Source organism: Spermophilus citellus, assembly GCF_964194105.1.
Source record: "Spermophilus citellus genome assembly, chromosome: 17".
Lineage (NCBI taxonomy): Eukaryota > Metazoa > Chordata > Mammalia > Rodentia > Sciuridae > Spermophilus > Spermophilus citellus.
The window spans coordinates 65,906,144-65,925,739 of NC_138199.1; the positions used below are offsets into that span (position 1 = coordinate 65,906,144).

General features: G+C 37.9%; 1 protein-coding gene across 9 annotated transcripts in view; it reads left to right on the forward strand.

Moving 5' to 3' along the window:
• Positions 1–19,596, forward strand: part of CEP112 (centrosomal protein 112) — a gene marked incomplete at both ends in the record, with an annotated part of 491,423 nt that overhangs the window by 128,404 nt on the left and 343,423 nt on the right. For all 9 annotated transcript variants that reach the window (XM_081273022.1, XM_081273019.1, XM_081273024.1 and 6 more), the window contains 4 exons: positions 13,039–13,193; positions 13,595–13,724; positions 14,670–14,762; positions 15,516–15,575. In XM_081273022.1, coding sequence (XP_081129148.1) covers positions 13,039–13,193; positions 13,595–13,724; positions 14,670–14,762; positions 15,516–15,575 — 438 coding nt within the window. The remainder of the gene's footprint in view (positions 1–13,038; positions 13,194–13,594; positions 13,725–14,669; positions 14,763–15,515; positions 15,576–19,596) is intronic.

Sequence of the window (19,596 nt, forward strand, 5' to 3'; positions counted from 1 at the left end):
CTCTTAATTGGTGAGTTTAAGCCATTAACATTTAGGGTTATTATTGAGATTAGGTTTGTTCCTCCAGTCATATTTGTTTATTTATGTTACTAAACCTGATTAGTTTTCCTCTTTGGTTACTTTCCCCCCTTTACTGTCCTATCTCCCACTGATGGTTTTCAATGTTATTTTCAGTTTCCTCTTCCTGTAATGTTTTGCCAAGGATTTTTTGAAGAGATGGTTTTCTAGCTGCGAATTCTTTTAACTTTTGTTTATCGTGAAAGGTTTTAATTTCATCTTCCATCCTGAAGCTTAATTTCGCCGGATACACGATTCTTGGTTGGAGCCCATTTTCTTTCAGTGTTTGAAATATGTTATTCCAGGATCTTCTAGCTTTCAGAGTCTGTGTTGAGAGATCAGCTGTTATTCTGATTGGTTTGCCCCTAAATGTAATCTGCTTTCTTTCTCTTGTAGCTTTTAAAATTCTCTCCTTATTCTGTATGTTGGGCATCTTCATTATAATGTGTCTAGGTGTGGATCTCTTATGATTTTGCACTTTGGGCGTCCTGTAGGCTTCTAGGATATGGGATTCTGTTTCATTCTTCAAGTCTGGGAAGTTTTCTCGTATTATTTCATTGAATAGATTGTTCATTCCTCTGGTTTGGAGCTCTGTGCCCTCCTGTATCCCAATGACTCTTAAGTTTGGCCTTTTAATGTTATCCCATATCTCTTGGATGTTCTGCTCATGGTTTCTTAGCAGTCTTGCTGAACTGTCTATGTTCTTCTCAAGTTGAAATACTTTGTCTTCATTGTCTGATGTTCTATCTTCTAAGTGATCTATTCTGCTGGTAGTATTGTCAATTGAGGTTTTAAGTTGGTTTATTGCTTCCTGCATTTCTAGGATTTCTATTTGTTTGTTCTTTATTACTTCTAGCTCCCTGTGAAATTGATCTTTTACTTCCTGGATTTGTTTCTGTAGTTCCTTGTCAATGTGATCTTTCATTGTCTGGTTTTGCTGTCTCATGTCTTCCTTGAGAGTCCAGATCATCTGAAGCATGTATATCCTGAACTCTTTATCTGACATTCCGTCTGTTGCAGCTATTACCTCTTCTAGGGTTGAGTTGACCTGCATTGCTTGTGGTCCTTTCTTTCCTTGTCTTTTCATGTTGCTTACGTTTCTTTCTGCTTCGTGAAACTGTTGTGTTTTTGAAATTTTTCCCCCTGTTTATTTTTGTTGTTCTTGTATATTTAGGATATCTCTCTTGTAGGGCGGGTAGTGGCTGTGATCCTCCTCTAATCAGGGTGATCTATATACTACGCTGGTTGGTCGTAGGTCTGCCCGCCCCGCGGGCACGGGTGGCTGCTCTACTCTGCCCCCACTCCAATTGCGGTGACGTTCCTGCCACGTCCTTGGATCGTTGGTCCTGATCCGGACGTGGGCAGCAGCTCTTCTCCACCCCTACTCCAATTGATGTGACGTGTCTACCACGCTGGTCGGCCTCCAAGCCTGTTCCGCCGGTGGGTCTCAGATCTGCCCACCCTGCGGGCCTGGGCTGCAGTTCTGCTCAACCCCCACTCCCAGTGGGGGTACCTAACTGCCTCTCCAACGGGTCTCTGGGCTCCTTCCGGATGCTGGCGGCGGCTCTGTTCAACCCCCACTCCAACCAGTGTGACGTGACTGCCTCGATGCTACTCGTCCACTACACTGGCCGGCTGCCGAGCCTGTCCTGCCAGTGGGACGCAGGACTGCCTACCTTGCAGGGTCAGACGGCAGCTCTTCACGGCCTCTACTCCAAGTGGGTTGACTTGGCTACCCTGCCGTCGGGTCGCTGGTCCTGTTCCAGGCGTGGGCGGCTACTCTCCTCGGCCCCAGCTGCAGTTGGGGTGTCGCGATACCACACCGGCGGGACCCTTAGCCTGCTCTGGGCACAGGAGGCAGCTCCACTCTGCCCTCCAGGCCCCCGCAGTACCCAGCACGACCCAGACCAAGAAGCAGTCCCTGTAGGATCCCCAACCCTGAGCCAGAGCCGCTTCGGGAGCCAGGAGCCGGTCTCTCCGATCCCCGCCACTTTCTGCTAGGAGCAGGCTCCTCAGGGCAACCGCCGTGGGTTCCCCAAACCCAGGCCAGAGCCGCCCCGGGAGCCCAAGCCTGGCCGCAGCAGACTCTCCCTGCTAGGTGCCCAAGCCTGGCCGCACCAAACTCTCCCTGCTCGGTGTAAGCTCCCCTTGGAGCAGAGTCTAAGACGCACTTCCCGCGGGCTCTCCAGCTCCGGGTCAAAACTGATCCAGGAGACAGAGTCCCGCTGCCCCTCGTCGCAAGTTTCACTTGTGGGTGGCCTCAGCTCGCGGTCCCCACAGGCTCCGCGGCCCTGGGCTCAAGCAGCCACGAGGGCCAGAACCCAGCCTCTCCGATCCCTGCCACACTCTGCTCGGAGCAGGGTCCACAGAGGTACCCCAACCTCAGGCCCAGGCGGCCCCCGCCCGGACCTGGCAGCTCCAACCTCTCCCAGCTCAGTGTACGCTCAGACAGGGGCAGGGTCAAAGACACAGTCGCCGCGGGTTCCGTAGCCCCGGGCCAAGAAGGATCTCCCGCCCTGGGCCAAAGCAACCCGGGGAACTAGAATCTGGCCGCTCAAATCCCGGCGCCCGCCTTGCCAGGGGTGAGGCCTGAAGAGTATTCTCCTCAGAGTTTCCAATCCCGAGCCTGAGCGATCTGTCTGCGCGACGCAGGCAAATACCAGCCTGGAATCACCTGTTCTGTAGTTGAATGAGCTGAGATCAGTAGAAAGCAGGGATGATTGCGTCAGCTCCCCATGATGGCGGCTGCAGTTCTCCTGCGTGTTCCGACCGGTGTCAGGAAACGAACTGGACCGATTCTCTCCTGTATTTCAAAGCTGGAATTCAGCACTCAGCGCGGCTAGTGTGCCACTGGCAGGAGCCTGCAGAATCCGCTTCGCTGTAATCCCTCTCTGGTACCTCGCGGCTAATTAACTCGGGCGCGTCCCCGACTCCATCCACGGGGCGGTCCGCCGACCAAGTACTGCTTCGCTCCGTGCGGAGAAATCGCCCGCTACCAAGCCCCTGCAGCCGAATCCCACGCGCTGGAATTTTGACCTCTAGATTCTGGAGCACTTCAATTTCACTGGGGATTCCCACCAAGGTAGCCTTCAGCCATTTCACCTCGTGTTTCTCCCACACAGTGGCGCAGCGTACTGGTGTGCTGGACTCCCTTGGCCGCCATCTCCACATCCCCCTCCTTCCAGGCTTTTTTGATTGTGTAAAAATGTATCCTAATGTTATATATAACTGCGCGACCGCGGGCTCGGTGCGGGACGGAAGCCGGAGCCGGCGGGCGGAGTTAGTTGGAGGCTCCGGGTCCCTGGGCGGGGACAGCTGAGCACGCGGCGACCGCGGCGGTGGCTGGCGCTCCCTCCCCACACTTTACCTTTGGATGGAATATGACTAATAAAGCTTCAGAGGGCCTGGTAACATATCTTCTAGTGGTGCATGAGTGTTTTCAGCTGTAAAAAATTATCAGTATTTAAAATTTGTGCACTTTTTTGTACGTATTTCATATTTCCACAACAAGCTTATGAAATAAATCAAAATATGTTGCTCCTTATGCCATAGGAGTTAAAATTGGGATTCCTTTTCAATTTTGACTCTTGCAGGGTTTCCAACTGAGTTTGTGAAGAGACAACATTTCTATCTGTAGGGCTAGATATTATCTATATTATGCTGATATAAGCTGTATAACTAAAAGCTCATGGGATATTTTATATTTCCTAAGACTTGTTGAAAGTTATCTCTATGGTATTTCACACCAGAATAATGTCCTTGCCTCAACTTTTTCTTAATTCCCATTGTCCTTAGCATACTCTCGGCACATTAGCTTTTTAACCTGGAAGGTTTATAATTTTTGATACTTCTCATCTCCCTCATTTAATATTTTACTGAATCATTTTATTTACTTCCATGAAATTTTTGTTGGATCTGTTCTCTTTCCTTCTGTTCCAGAGCTACTGGTTGAGGTCAGGCCATTGTTGCCTCAATCCTGGACTCCTCCAATAATTTGCCAACTGCTTTCCCTGTCTTCTCTTTCTTCCACGTCTGTTGAAAACAAAATTGTCCCATTTTTCTATGATTAAGAACTGACTTCCTAACCTAATGCCCATTATAATTTCTGCTTATAACTCATGTCATTTCAAGAAATCCAATGTAGTCTTCCAAATGATTTCCTGTGTATCCAAGGTAATTTATCATTTCCTGTACAATTTTTGGGCCCTTTCCTGATTTTGTTACATACCTCCGAATTTTCCTTCTAAACAATCTGTTACAGCTTGCAAAACAGTATGCAAGAAAATATGGAAAGATGAATAATTTTTATCCCAATTTTAGGCCCCCACTATTTAATATCCTTTCAATTCTCTGTATGCAGTTAAAAAATTATTCTTGCCAAATATGTTGTTGTCCTTGAAGTCCATCATATTATACCTAAAGGTTTTCCCTTGCCATTACAAAGTTTAAATTCCTTTTATTTACTTTGTGCAAAAATATGACTTAAAAATGAATAATAAAAAGAGTAACTGACTTTACATATTTTTCTTCTTAAGTCAGAGAGTTGGTGTCAGCATATACAAAAGTAATTGATCAGTTAATGTAGATCTGTAATACTTATCTGCATATCAGAAAACATGTCAACTTATAATGACAGTTACGTTTCAGCAGATGATCAGTGTTTGAAGAATTAGTATCAGAATTGTCTTTTTTTAATAATCTGCTTGTACCTTACCAAGTTTCTTCTTCTCACCTCTCTTTTTCCTTTCTTCTTACAGCCTGATTGACTGCTGTTTTTTTTTCTTCTTCTGAATCCTTGCTTCTCTTTTGGTTTTTATATTCCTTCTCATGACTGTTCTATTTGGCACATTACCATCACTTCCCAATCTTGTACAAATCAGAAATCAGTCTTCACAGACAGGTACCAACTAGTCTGTTTTTGCCCACATGGTGGCTATAGGTATAAATAATTAATCATACATATATAAACTCACATAAAATATGTTTCATTTTATACATTCTTTGAATTATTTGCTAGGGACACTAGGAAAAATAATATTTGATAACCGGGTAAAATTTGGTCTTAGTTATGCTGCAGTTAGCATGGACATCATGTACGACGAGCCTGAGGGAGTGTGCTGAGTGATATGCTGAAGGAACTGGTTCCAGGCTTACTTTCTTCGTCTTCATTGCTGTTGAAGTAATTGAAGTATGGTTTTTATACTTATGGGGTGCTGGAATAAGAGGGGTTATAAAAAGATAAGCATATTAGAAAAATCATCATGTGGGAACTATGATAAATTCAGGGTGGGGGATCATTTGATTTTTTCAAATGGGAGAAAGGCTATACATAAATATAGAATTAATTGATTCAACTGTTAATCCCCATTATAGTTAAGAGTTATTCAATGCAGTTTGAAATTTGAGAGCCATAAGATAATCATATAATAGCCTACTAACATTATCGCAAGGGTGTTAGGGGAATAGATATTGAGATTTTCTTTTTAGAGCATTCTAGTTGTATATTTTAAAACTGATTTCTCAAAGATGATTTTTGTCATTTTTAAAACTGATGACTGTGGGAGACCAACCTTACACGTGACTGAGTGACACTCCCCAGCTGCATGCTGAGGCTCTCAGTCAAAGAAATGTGGCACCCTTCTTGGGTACAAGGGTTGGAGTCTCCTGCATGGGTGTGTCTTGCTACAGCCCCATGGGTGGAGCTATGCTCACCTGTTCCTTTGTAATATAACCCCTTGCCCTATTTAGGATAGAATCTTCCATGGAAGTGCCTTGTGTGTGTCCCCTTCTCTTACTGTGCCCTTGGATGTGGCCTACCCAGGTGTCAGTCAACCTGCTGACAGTGGACATCATGAAGATACTCAGCCCCCTGAAACCTGACCCTTGCCTCATTTGAATAGCTTCCCTCAATAAAAGGGGTAAGTGCATGCTCTCGTGCTCTCTCTCTTTCTGGGGACCCTTAAGGTCAGAGGAGCCGTCACATCGACCCCAAAGAAAAAGGTATTTGTTTCTCTTGATGTAACTGAAATAAGATCCTTGAGTATACATATTTATTTTTTATAGTTAGGAATGAGAATAAGGATTTTTTTGGTCATCACAGGAACATTTCTGGCTTTGTTCCTGTGGCGAGCAAATGCTTCCCTATAACCTCCAAAATTAAAGTTAAATACAAACAAGCATGTTTGATATCTCTTATTAATGGAACATTATTTAGTAACACAACTATAAGAAGGGTCAGTTATTTAACTCAGAACTAACTTAAATTTAGGGCTGCAACATAGAAACCTGTGGAATTAAATTTTGCCTGAAAAAGATATCTTTTGTTAGCATTTACAGGTGGGAATTCTTAAAAATACAGGCTCTGAACAGCTCTGGTAGAAATCTGAAACAGGAAGTATAGGTTAGTGGCTGGAAGGCGGGACTAGAAGTCCTGCCTGAGTGACTGTGGAAGAAGCCCAGGAGAGTGTGGGAGGTGGGACCAGGAAGCCCGCTCTTCTGGCTAGGTACCACCTGGTTACCATGATGACGCAAACAACATGGAGTCTGCTGTCCATTGTAGGAGCAAAAGTTCCCCAAGTTTTCCTAGCTGATTGCATTTTGTTTGATTTTGTCTGCATTTCCCCCGCCTGGCCAAGATCCTACTGTGGTAGCAGCTTGCTTTGTCTCTGCGACCTGTGGTTGCAGCCTGTATACTCCGGCATCCTGCACTTCTTTTTATGGCACGTGGGTGCTCCAAAGGTTTTTTAGTGGCAGACATCAGCATTACCATCAGATCTTAAAGTTAGTCTGTGTTTGGCACTCAGGTCAAGTCATTTAGGGATTAAAAGCACTGCTGGCCTCTGGGGCTAGGACTCCATAGTAAGCAGCAAGCAGCAGTGGCTAAAGTCTCTTGTCCCCAGAGGCTGAGTTACAGCCATTCTGATTCATAGGACAATCATGTAGTAAAAAGGTTCGTACATACTTTCTGAGTATTGACAAAAACAATAGAAAATTGAAATTTATTTCTCTCCAGGTAAACATCACAACATTTTCTCTCCCTTTTTCTCACTCTTCTAGCGCAAACTTCTAGAATATAAAGGCCAAAAAATCTTTTTTTTTTTTTTTTTTTTTTTTTTTTTTTTTTTAGAATGCCTTTAGAATGTGATGCTGAGGATGGAACTCAGGTTCCGCCCATGCTAGGGGAGCACTCTACCATTGAGCCACAATTCCAGTCCCCAAAAAATCTTTTATAAAGATTTATAAAAACAATTTAAAAAAAATCCACAAAAGCACGCTTTCCATGGAGAGGACTCAACAACATAGCCCATCAATCATCTTAATAACTATATTTAGAGTCTCTACAATTATACCCCAATGTTAAAAATTTTAACGTCACAGATTTTCCTTTTGTCTAATTCACTTACTTTCTACAATTCTGCCCACAATACTCTGCAATCCTAAGCATGCTTAACTTCTGGAGAGACCGTTCAACTTCACTAACTTTCTTTAATATTTAAATTTGAGTCCCCTTAGGAACCAGCTGCTTTTGTCCCGGTGGCTTAAAGACACAGACCTTTCGCCCCACATTGGGCGCCAGTTGCCGGGTTTCTGTTCTCGCGACTAAAAGGCTCAGTGGTCACTCCAGTTAAACTGGGCTAATGGGGCTGCACGAAATAACCACACAAGAGACACAAATACCTTTTTCTTTGGGGTCGATGTGACGGCTCCTCTGACCTTAAGGGTCCCCAGAAAGAAAGAGAGCATGAGAGCATGCACTGACCCCTTTTATTGAGGGAAGCTATTCAAATGAGGCAAGGGGTCAGGTTTCAGGGGGCTGAGTATCTTCATGATGTCCACTGTCAGCAGGTTGACTGACACCTGGGTAGGCCACATCCAAGGGCACAGTAAGAGAAGGGGACACACACAAGGCACTTCCATGGAAGATTCTATCCTAAATAGGGCAAGGGGTTATATTACAAAGGAACAGGTGAGCATAGCTCCACCCATGGGGCTGTAGCAAGACACACCCATGCAGGAGACTCCAACCCTTGTACCCAAGAAGGGTGCCACATTTCTTTGACTGAGAGCCTCAGCATGCAGCTGGGGAGTGTCACTCAGTCACTTGTAAGGTTGGTCTCCCACAGATGACTTTTGACTTTATTAATTCAAGCTAACAGAGGTATATATTTAAGAAATCATTGGGCAATTTCAACAGCATATTTAGGGAATATTTTGTGGTAATAGGTTATTACTTCTATTGCTCTTCTACTGCTGTTTCCTTCTTACATAATATCATGTTTCTGAGTCTCATTTCACTTGTACTAAATATTGCTAATACTGAGTTAATATTGCTAATGCTGAGATAGGATAGAATTTCACTAGCTTGCCTTTTGTTATTTTTGTAGTTCCAAGCTATAAAACACTGTTGCCCTCAAATTACAGAATAAAAAAAATATCTTGCAAATGTTTAATAATGTAACATTTTTTTAAGTACTAGGGATTGAAGTAATGAACATTTGAGAGACTAAGAAAGGGACCTGAACTGTTTCCAAAGTTTGATTTAGCTTCTCTTTGTGTACCTTCTGTTATAAAATGTTATCTCTTCTCATGCTATTTCGGAAGGTTCATTTTCTATAATCTTATGAGCAGAATATTGTTGTCTTGGAGATGTTATAAAATGGAGTGAATTTTGGTTCAGGAGATATTGAACCAAATTCTTTTCTTCTTACTGTTTTACTAAAAGAACAAGTAAAAGAGCAAGGTAATCAGTTTTGCTCATATCTAAAACTATATTTCTGATACCTACCTCATAGTTTTGGGGGAATGATTAAATGGCCTAAACCTTATAAAATACTTAGCACATTGGAGCTGGGCATGTGGCTCAAGCGGTAGCATGCTCGCCTGGCACACATGCAGCCCGGGTTCGGTCCCCAGTACCATATACAAACAAAGATTTTGTGTCTGCCAAAAACTAAAGAATAAATATTGGAATTATCTCTCTCTTTCTCTCTGTCTGTCTTAAAAAAAAAATAAAATAAAATACTTAGCACAGTACCTGGTCTACAGTGACCACTCAGAGGCGGCTCTTGTCATCATCAAAATATGTTGGTGGTCCATGAGACCCTGGGTATTCAATTGGGGAAGATATTTACAAATATTTGTCTTTAACATGGTAAGTTATATACCTTGTTTTTCTTTCTATTTTAAAAAGTGCAGCATGAGATCTACCTCTTAACAACACAGTATCTTTAATTATATACACAATGTTGTACAGAAAATTTCTAGGACTTTTTCATTTTCCTTGACTGATATTCTGTAGCTGTTGAATAATGGGCTCCCTGCTTTGTCCTTCTCCTTGCAACTGGCAAGCACCACTCTACTTTCTGAATCTGTGTATTCCAGCATTTTAGGTACTTCGGATCACTGGCACTATGCAGCATTGTCTTCTGTGACTGTCTTCTTTCACTTAGTGTAATGTCCTTAAGGTTCATCCAAGTTTCAGTATATGGTTAATTTTCCTTCTTCTTTGTGGATGAATAATATTACATGTATGTATGTATCATTTTGTATTAGCCATTCACTATGCATGGACATTTACATTGTTTCCATTTCTTAGCTAATGTGAATAGCTGGAGTGGAACATAAAAGGGCAAATATTTCCTTTAAGATTATAGTTTCAATTTTTTTGGATGAATACCCAGAAGTAAAAATGCTGGATCATTGGGTATTTCTGTTTTCAAATTTTGGAGGAACCTTCATACTCTTTTCCATGGTGGCTACGTCACTTTACTTCTCATCAGCGGTGTACAAGGGTTTCAGTTTCTCCACATGCCACCAATACTTGTTATTTTTCTGTAGGAACCTAAAAGTTTGCCAAGACATGGAGGAGATAATAAGGGTGGAAAAGTACTACTGTCATCAGGGATGCTTCCTTCTTGTCAGTATTTGTCAGTTCTTATGGAACATAGTTATATTCAGGAAGAGTGACCAGTGTCCACACTGCAGCATTGAGCAGGAAAATGAAAACTTCCCACTTTCCAGTCTTTCTGCAGTTTTTCAATAAGCATATTCCATTGGATTCTTGTTTTAGATATAATAGGTTTTTGATCAGTTTGATAACTCCTGAGTTAAAATTTCAGGTTCACTGTGTTATTCTTACTCTGTTCAATGACAGACAGACAGTTGAGGTCACAGTGTTATTTCAGTGTCCATCATTTTCTTCTCTGAAATGTTGGATATCTTTCCCTTTAATCTTTTTTCTTTTTCTCATAAAAAATGGTTTATACTTTTATCTGAGCATTTTTTCTCCTCTTTATAGTATTCAATTATTCATATCATAGGAGAACTGTCTGACTGATAAAAACCCCCTTTCCTTAGGCAAAGTCTGTAGAATTGTTTATTTGTATCAATTTGGGCCCTTTGCATTGTTTAATTTCTTTAGCAATTAGGTTATTTTCTGATACTTTATAATCATATATTTATTTTCCATTAGGATAAATTATGTAAGAAATAGATTTTTAAAAATTCTCTTCATATGGGGCATATATTTATTTCTTTTTTGGATTTCCTATATTCTCTTTATATATAACACACAAAACCCCTCACTTTACCATGTGTTATGGCTTGGATGTGAGTGTCTCCAAAAGTTCATGTGTGCAACAATGCAAGAAGGCTTAGAGGTTGAGTGATTTGGGTTATGAGAGCCTTAACCCAATCAGTGAATTAATCAGTAGTAACCTAAGGCGGGTAGGGTGTGGCTGGAGGCGGGTCACTGGGGGCATGCCTTTGGGGTATGCATTTTGTGTCTGGTGAGTGGAGTGTCTCTCTCTCTCTCTCTCTCTCTCTCTCTCTCTCTCTCTCTCTCTCCTGCCTGATGTTCATGTGAACTACTTCCCTCTGCTATACTCTTCTTCCATGATGTTCTGCTTCACCTCAAGCCTCAAGAAATGGAGCCAGCTGCCTATGGACTAAGACCTCTGAAACCCTGAGCCCCCAAATAAACTTTTCCTCCTATATAGTGGTTCTGGTTGCGTCTCTGAGTCACAGCTGTGAAAAAGCTGACTAAAGTACCATGCATCCCTTTTCTCTGGGATCTTAACTTCTCAAACCCTGGCTTTTCTGGCCTTGCTGAGCTCTATTCCCTTACCCTCCTGAGCTCTATTCCCTTGCCCTGCCCTCATCCTCCAAGACTGGAAAATGTTTCCAGGGTAAAAGCAAATGGAGAATGCTGAGCCCCTCTGCAGCTTCTTCCTTTAACCGCCTTACCACCCTCCTTGCACAGCCTCTAACACCTAACTAATAAAAAAAAGTTCTTAGTCTTTCAGTTCTTTTTTTTTTTTTTTTTTTTTTTTTTTTGTGGTGCCTGGGGTTGAGCCCAGGGCCTTGTGCATGGGAGGCAGGCACTCTACCAGTTGAGCTATATCCCCAGCTCAGTTCTTAAAAAAAAAAAAAAAAAATTGGGGAGGGGTTATAGATGGACACAGTACCTGTATTTTATTTATTTATTGTTATATGGTGCTGAGGATTGAACCCAGTGCCCCACATGTGCTAGGCAAGTGCTCTGCCACTGAGCTACAACCCCAGCCCCTTTCAGTTGTTCTTAATGGGAATGTGTTCTACTGTGAGCTGCTTCTTCAGAGCCAGAAGTAGGATTTTCCCTTGTAGGATTTGTAGTTGGAGCTTGTATTTATATTTCTCATACATCTTGTCTCTTTTTGGCAATTTCTGAAGAGGAAGGGATACAAATAATTTTTATTCCACCATTTAAAATTGGAAAGCCAAAGATATATTCTTTGTTTCTTCCATCCAATTCATATGTAGGAAACAGGGGTGTTTGGAATATGTATTAGAAAATTGAAACTGTCTTCTGAAACAGATTCCTGAACAAGAGCACTCCCAACTAAATAGAATGCTTGAAGAATGAACCTGGACATCTGATAGGTGTCAGGCTCTGAGCCAGGAATTGTGTCAGTTATTAAAATTTGATCTATCTGACATGCTTTTAAGGTAGATGAAATGATTTCCATTTTACATATTTGGAAGCTGTTACACCAAAATTTAACTTTATATCTATTTGGTAATGAAGAAGGGATGAGAGGATGAAAAGATGTGAGATTTTAATGTTAAAAATTTAATATTTGAACTTTATTTTAAATGTTTATCTTAGAAACTATATACAAGGAACATAGTACATCTTTCCTATTACTCATACACATTAGAAGTTTACTTGTTAAATGAAAATCAGTCATCCCTCCAGCTAATGCTTGCTACCTTAATTTTAAATATAAAGTACCCTAGGTCATAAGCACCTTTGTTGAGGTTTTAAATTATAGTCCTACCAAGGTGAAGAATACAAAATAGCTTAAATATCAAATGATAGAGGCATGATTTAGTTAAGAGAAAATTTTGAATACTGTGGAAAAAATACAGAAAAACTTTTACTAAAATGGAAATGATATTCAAAAAAGAATGAAAATTTGTGTACTAACACTATAATTCTGTAATATAATATTTTTATATACTTAAATAATAAAAAGTATATTGGTTATGTGATAACCCTGGTAATAAAATTTGAGAGTTATAGATTTTATACTTAAAATATGATTACATTGTTTTATAATTTGAAAAACTTTTTGCAGCTTCAAATGAAGAGAAAAGGGCACTGGTAATTACTCACCTAATGAACCTAAGCTAATAAAGAGATGTGAAGAGAATGTAACCTTCTAAGGATAGGGACTTTGTCCTATATGCTGCCACGTCCCTACTTCATGGAATATTTGCAGACTCAGTAAATATTCACTTAATTTAATGAATGACTTTAAGCATGTAACTGTGCTGTTTCTAGTTTATCGTAGAAAGTATTTTTTTAAAAAGATGTTAGAGATTGATTTAATTTTTACTATTGTCATTTATGATGCATTTACTTATTTTCCAAGCTCCTTAATGGTAAAAAAGTGTTATACAAAAGTAAAAGACTTTCTCAACAATAACTTATTCTTTTAGAACCACATGGTTAAAGAACTGGAGGCCCGTGTCCAGCAACTGACTGTAGAAGCAGAGAACAGTAATTTACAGAGACAGAAACTAATTCAAGATAAATTGGAACTTGAAAGATGTTACCAGATAACATGTAGTGAATTACAAGAAGTAAAGGCAAGGTATTGTCTGTAATCAGATATCTATTTGGGGTAGCTACTTATTTTTTTTAATATTTTCTTTATTTAGTTGTACACAATACTTTTATTTTATTTTTATGGGATGCTGAGAATTGAACCCAGGACCTCACGTGTGCTATGCAAGCGCTCTACCGCTGAGCCACAATCCCAGTCCCTACTACAAAGTACTTATATTAACTGTATAAATAATCTGTAAAAATTAATCATACCATGCACATTTAATCTTAAAGTCCCCTTTAAACATGAGAGGCATATGTTTACAGTTAATAAAAATGTGCATACTTATTTGACATTTTTAAGTATAATAGAATTAGTTGATTATAAAATTCCACTTTAGAGATTGGTTCTAAAAATATTAGAAATCTATTTTTTATTGCTTTTAGGCGCAACTTACTGCATAAAGAAAAAGACCATCTTATGAATGATTATGAGCAAAACATGAAACTATTACAAAGCAAACATGATGCAGATATAAGCCTTCTGAAACAAGAACATGCTCTTTCAGCTTCGAAGGTATTGAATAAGCTGACAGATGTATCTACACAAAGTAGTTATTTTCTTTGCTCAGCCTGTAGCCATAGACAGACATGTAGAAGCTAATTGGAGTTTGACATTAATGTTACCACCACTTTATTCTTGAAATAATGGGAACTTTGAGAATTTGTATTATTTAAAATGTTGAAAATGTTAATGTCTGATAGAATATACAACATAAATGTGTATAAATTACATTCTTCTGTAAGTTAACCCTTGTTAGTATGAAGGTTTTAAAAGGAGGAAACCTATAAATTCTGAGAAGTCGTTTTTTTAATGCATTTTGTTGAGTAATGATACATATTATTACTGTCTTGAAATTTTGACTCTGCTTTAGTTTTGTAGTTAAATTTTTTAAAAAATATTATTTTAGATGTTGACAGACCTTTATTTTATTCATTTGTTTATACGTAGTGCTGAGAATCAAACCCAGTTCCCACGCATGTGAGGCAAGTGCTCTACCACTGAGCCACAACAACAGCCCCGTAGTTTTTTTAAAAAAAATATTTATTTATTTTTTTAGTTGTGGTTGGACACAATACCTTTATTTTATTTATTTATTTTTATGTGGTGCTGATGATCAAATCCAGGGCTGCGCACATGCTAAGCAAGCGCTCTACCACTGAGCCACAACCCTAGCCCTAGCCCCATAGTTTTATAGTTAAAATTTTTTGAAGTTTTCTGTAAACCTATTTTTATGTCAGTATTGCATTTGTAACATTAAATACTACCTGGTACTTAATTTATATTTTTACTTTTAAAAAATTAATTTTCCGTTCATTAAAAATAGTTTTTATTCATATAGCTAGATAATTTAAATTTTGATTGAATTTTCAGGAGGTACGCATATATTTTTTGAATCAGAATTTATAAGATGGTGCAAAAATCAATATTTGAGTTTTTATTCTTCTTAAAATCCATCAGGCATCTGATATGATTAAAGAATTAGAACAGAACATCTGTCAATTAAAACAGCAGTTACAGGAATCAGAACTTCAAAGACAGCAGCAACTAAAGGTGAGACCTGGGTTTTTACCCAGAACAATGGCCCAAACTCCCCTTTCCTTTCCTTGATTTATGTTTTAAGATGAGAGTCAATTAAAAAAACAAATCATATAGCAGATAGCCCTTTCTGATTCTTTTATTGCATTGCATAATTTTAATTTTATTTTATTTACTTAAATTGAAGAATTGGATACTAATAACATGTATAGAATAAAGAACAATAGTTTTAATTTGAATGATCTCTCTTTTGAGGTTAGTTTTTAAAAATAAACTTTATCTAAAAGTATGTTATTTCAGAATAATTTTTCTCTTTTAAATCATCTACGAATTTTCATAATCTCCCTTGTCCTCCTCTTTCTTTTTCTTTTACCTTTTGGTTTTTTCCTTTCTCTCATTGCCAAAAAGTACCAAAGATTAGTGTATGGTATAACTCAAATTTGTTATTTTCATATTGACCCAATTGGCCATTCTTAACCTCCTAATCCTAAGGATTGTAAAGTTCCTTTTACACTTTACTGCAAAGTAGGCACTTTTGAGCACAGTTAACATCTTCAGACAGCTAAAGCCTTTGGTCCTGTAATATGGAGGTACTCATATACTTTCTGCTTGTAGCCTAGAAAATTGGGCAGATAGGGCTCTCCTAATAATTTTCAAAACTCTGAAGCTTGACATCTAATAGATTCATTGATTTCATTGGATTTGCTCATTATATTGACTCTAATATCAATTTTAAATATAATAAAAATAAACATTTACCATTCACAGGACCAAGAAAATAAGTTTCAACTGGAGAAAAGCCAATTAAAACACAACTATGAGAAAAAGGTAATAAGTTTTGTGGGAAGTTATAAAACATTGAAAATGGCAGATGAGGTATTTAATGGGGTCTGAGTTTTATAATGCCATACATTTTAACCCTTAAAGAATAATTTGTTTCCAAGTTGATTTCAACCACAAAGTAGTGAATATTTTTTCGTTATTTTTTATTTTTATAAATAGCTTCTTCAGGTCAATTATTATTTACATCAACATTAAAACACTGCTTGCATGTTTAATTTATTATCTTTCATAATAATACTTTTAAATTATATTTTCTTTCTACCAACTTAAAAGTATGATACAATGGGAGTTATTTTATGTTATGTTATCATATGTTCAATGAGAGCATTGAATATTTAACCAAAGAACATAAAACAATGAAAGAATTGACTACTACTTAAAAATTACTAGTCGTTTCTTATTATTTAGAATAGTGTATATTTCTACTGATATATGTTAGTATCCTTGTTATCAGTAATAACTAGGGGTATATTAACATCTTTGGCAGTAAAATACAGTGTTTTATGGATTTGTGACTATGAACACTTATGTTCTGAAATTGTTTGCTGTCAGTGGAAGGACATTTGAAATACAAGGTTTTGTGCTGCTTTTATAATTATTTGTTGTTCTGACAAATGAATACACTTGTAAAATTTACCTATAATGGAAAAGGAGAAAGAAGTTAATTCTTCAATTAATTAGAATATATAAAAATTTAAATTAAACGTGGTTTACATAAAAATTCTTAAAACCTTTTATGTTACCACCTCTTACTTATCCATATAATCAGTTACTCAGTACCTAGCCATTAACTGTTTACACTGGTCAAAGTGTCATATTAGACAATAAGATGAGGTTGTGGATTCATTAGGCATAGACCCTGCCCTCCAACAGCTTAATGGAGAAGAAGAAGAATGTTTCTGTTTTTAAGAAATGTATTTTTACTGACACATACTGACTTGTGTCTGTGCTTTTTAAAATTAATAATAGATTTTCTTACTGCTGCAATTTTAACACAACTCAGTGCAAGTTTTTAGGTAGATTTTATATCTATAAAATTGATAGGTCAACAGGAAGGGGAAGTAATGCTTTTATTGAAATAAAGAAGATTTTCAGTTTCTATTGTCAAGCAATGTGGCTTCATAAATATTTTCCTTACCAAAAGAAGAACATGTGTCATCATAAGCCTTGCTTCCTACGGTATAAAGCATCTGGATCCTCTGGGTATACTTGTTAGTTCATTGTTCCTCCTTTGGGCAGATTTCTGACTTTCCTTCCATTAAAGAGCATCTTCCTGGGTCTAGTTGTGGCTCAGTGGTAGAGTGCTTACCTAGCATGCATGAGGCACTGGGTTCGATCCTCAGCACCACATAAAAAAATAAAAAATCAAAATAAAGGTATTGTGTCCTGTGTCCATCTGCAACTAAAAAAAAAAAAAAAAAAAAAAAAAAAAAAAAAAAAAAAGAAAAAAGAAATTCTTAAAACCAAACAAACAAAAACAGAGCATCTTTCTAGCCTCTTGCTCCATTACGCTTTATGGTTAGTCTCCTCCTGAGAGGTGGTTATATGTGTATCTGTGAAATGGATGGGCTGGTGTCAAGAGAAAGGCACACACTAATTGTGAAAGAATATATTCCTTTCCTGAACTTCTCAAAGTTCTGCTGAGGACTGTTAAATGCAGAGCTAGACCTAAAACGGTAGTCTTTTTTTCTCTCATTATCTTTTCTTGAATATTTAGCAACTAAGTCGACTAAAATTTCTGAGGCCAGTCCCTTTACCTGATGAATATACACGAGAGAACAAATATGGGAGCTCAATTCATCCTTATCCAGTAACCTTCCAACCATTTATGTTCTACTCCATTCCAAAATTTAGGGAGCAGACCTAAATTTTCTTTATTAGGCATAATATTCCTTTTCCATGAGCAATCAGTTTACCTAGCTTTTTAATAGAAAGTAATTTGTTAAAGTGTTTTATTTTCAATGTATGTTAAACTTGTTTAAAATCAGAGCAACCCTAAAAATAAAATAAATATTGCATATTTTCCTAAAATTATTTGTATTGGAAGAAAATGTTGCTCATCATGTCACTTTTTATCTACAAATAATTCCATAATATTCCCCTTTTAAATTGACATTTGTTCTTCTTTCTTTATTAAACCTGCTGTGATCTCAAGCCTTGAAGATTTGATGTCTTGTACTCCCCTTGGGGAAAATCCCTTTGGACTGCTCAAAGAGCTGACATAAATCTCACGTAGCCCTGGACTGTGTAACTTTATAGCTAAATGGATTGTATAGGGCTTTTGTTTGTGAGACAGTGTTACAGGTGTGCACATTCAATAACATTGGGCATAAAATTCAGTTCTAAATATCTGTTCAAGAGGAGGAAATACCATCCTAAGTTATTTCCTCATGCCAGTACAAAAGCAGCAGGATAGGACCATACCATTCCAATTTGTTTGAGGTAAAAGAAACAGCATCAAATGCTGTCCCTAATTTAAGCACACACATATTACCTAGTGGTTTTTATTGATCTCTGGTGGCTGTTGCCTGCTCTTAAGAGCTTTGAACATCAAACAAATAATAGGTAGTAAAACTAAATGTCATTGTTTGATGAAGTGTCCTAATCTGCTAAATCAGGAAATGGTTAGACTAAATGATCTTACTAGCAAGGAAACACCTGCCTCCTACAAATAGCCTGTTGCTTGTTTTCTGAACAGGCACCAGGGAGTAAAGATGGTGCTGTTTACCTAAAGAAATTTATGAGGCAGATGCTAAGCATGCATATTCTAAAATGTGCTAAAATTGAGTTGTGTACTTGAAATCATTCTGATGTAACTAACAAATGAAATATGAATTTTAATGGAGTTTAAAATCATTTAAATATCATTATCTAAACTTAATATTTGTATATAATTCTTTTAATTTTGTTTAAAACAATTTTCATAGCTTTATGTGTTTATTGTATATATTTTTTCAACTATTACTGATGGGATTTTCTTTAAGAAGCTATGTGCCTTTCCTAAAGTGTTAGAAAATGAAATTACATAGAGAAAAGATTTAGAGCAGTCTTGCAACACACTCTCCCATATTTTTTTGTATTGGGAAGCAGAGGTTAGAGCAGCCAAGAGACATGATGGAGCTGTTCAGCTGGTCTGTTTTTGAGGCAGGAACAATTCTGAGCTCTTTACCATGCCATGATGTTTTGCACAGTAGATCTATTCTTGAATATAGTAGTCCCATGCTCCTTTATATAGGTACTTCTTTCTTGATTTCTAAATTCTTAGGATGTAAAGGAGTAAACTATCTATCTATCTATGAATGTGCTTATGGCTACCTAAAATAATCATTTACAGCAGGTAGACACAGTTGAGAATATATAATGTATCCTTCACTATCTGGTTTGAATTCTTATCATTTCCACTTTTAAATGCATTTTATTTATTGTATATATTGGGGAAAAGATTAGAAACAAAACATTGTCTTATTCCCTCTACCATTCAGAAATATAGTGACACTCCATTTCAAAAATAAATAAATAAATAAATAAATAAATAAATAAATAAATAAATAAATAAAATTTAAAAGGAGATTGGGTAATAACATTATCTCTAAGTTGCTTATTCTTTAACTTTCTTTCATGTAAAAATAAATAATTCTTTAATCCAATTAGAACATTAATCCGGAATCTTTCTTACTGAGATCAATATGTAGTTGATTTCTAAATAACCTGATGTTTTTTCATTCCCACGACTATCTGAATATAAGTTAAAACTTAAAAATAACACCTCAAAGGGATCTTAATCATACAGTACAAAAATACTGTATTATGAAAAAATGAACCAGGAAAGCATTTATTGAATATTCTAGTGTGGGCCAGGTATGCTGGACGCTAGGGACATAAAAATAAATGAGAAACAGTTTCAAGCTTTAAGGAACCCCCCTGCTCAAAAGTATGCACATCAACACATCCATATTTCACTCAGAGGGAAGTCCCGCATCTTCCCAGATAGTTCATTCTTCCTTTA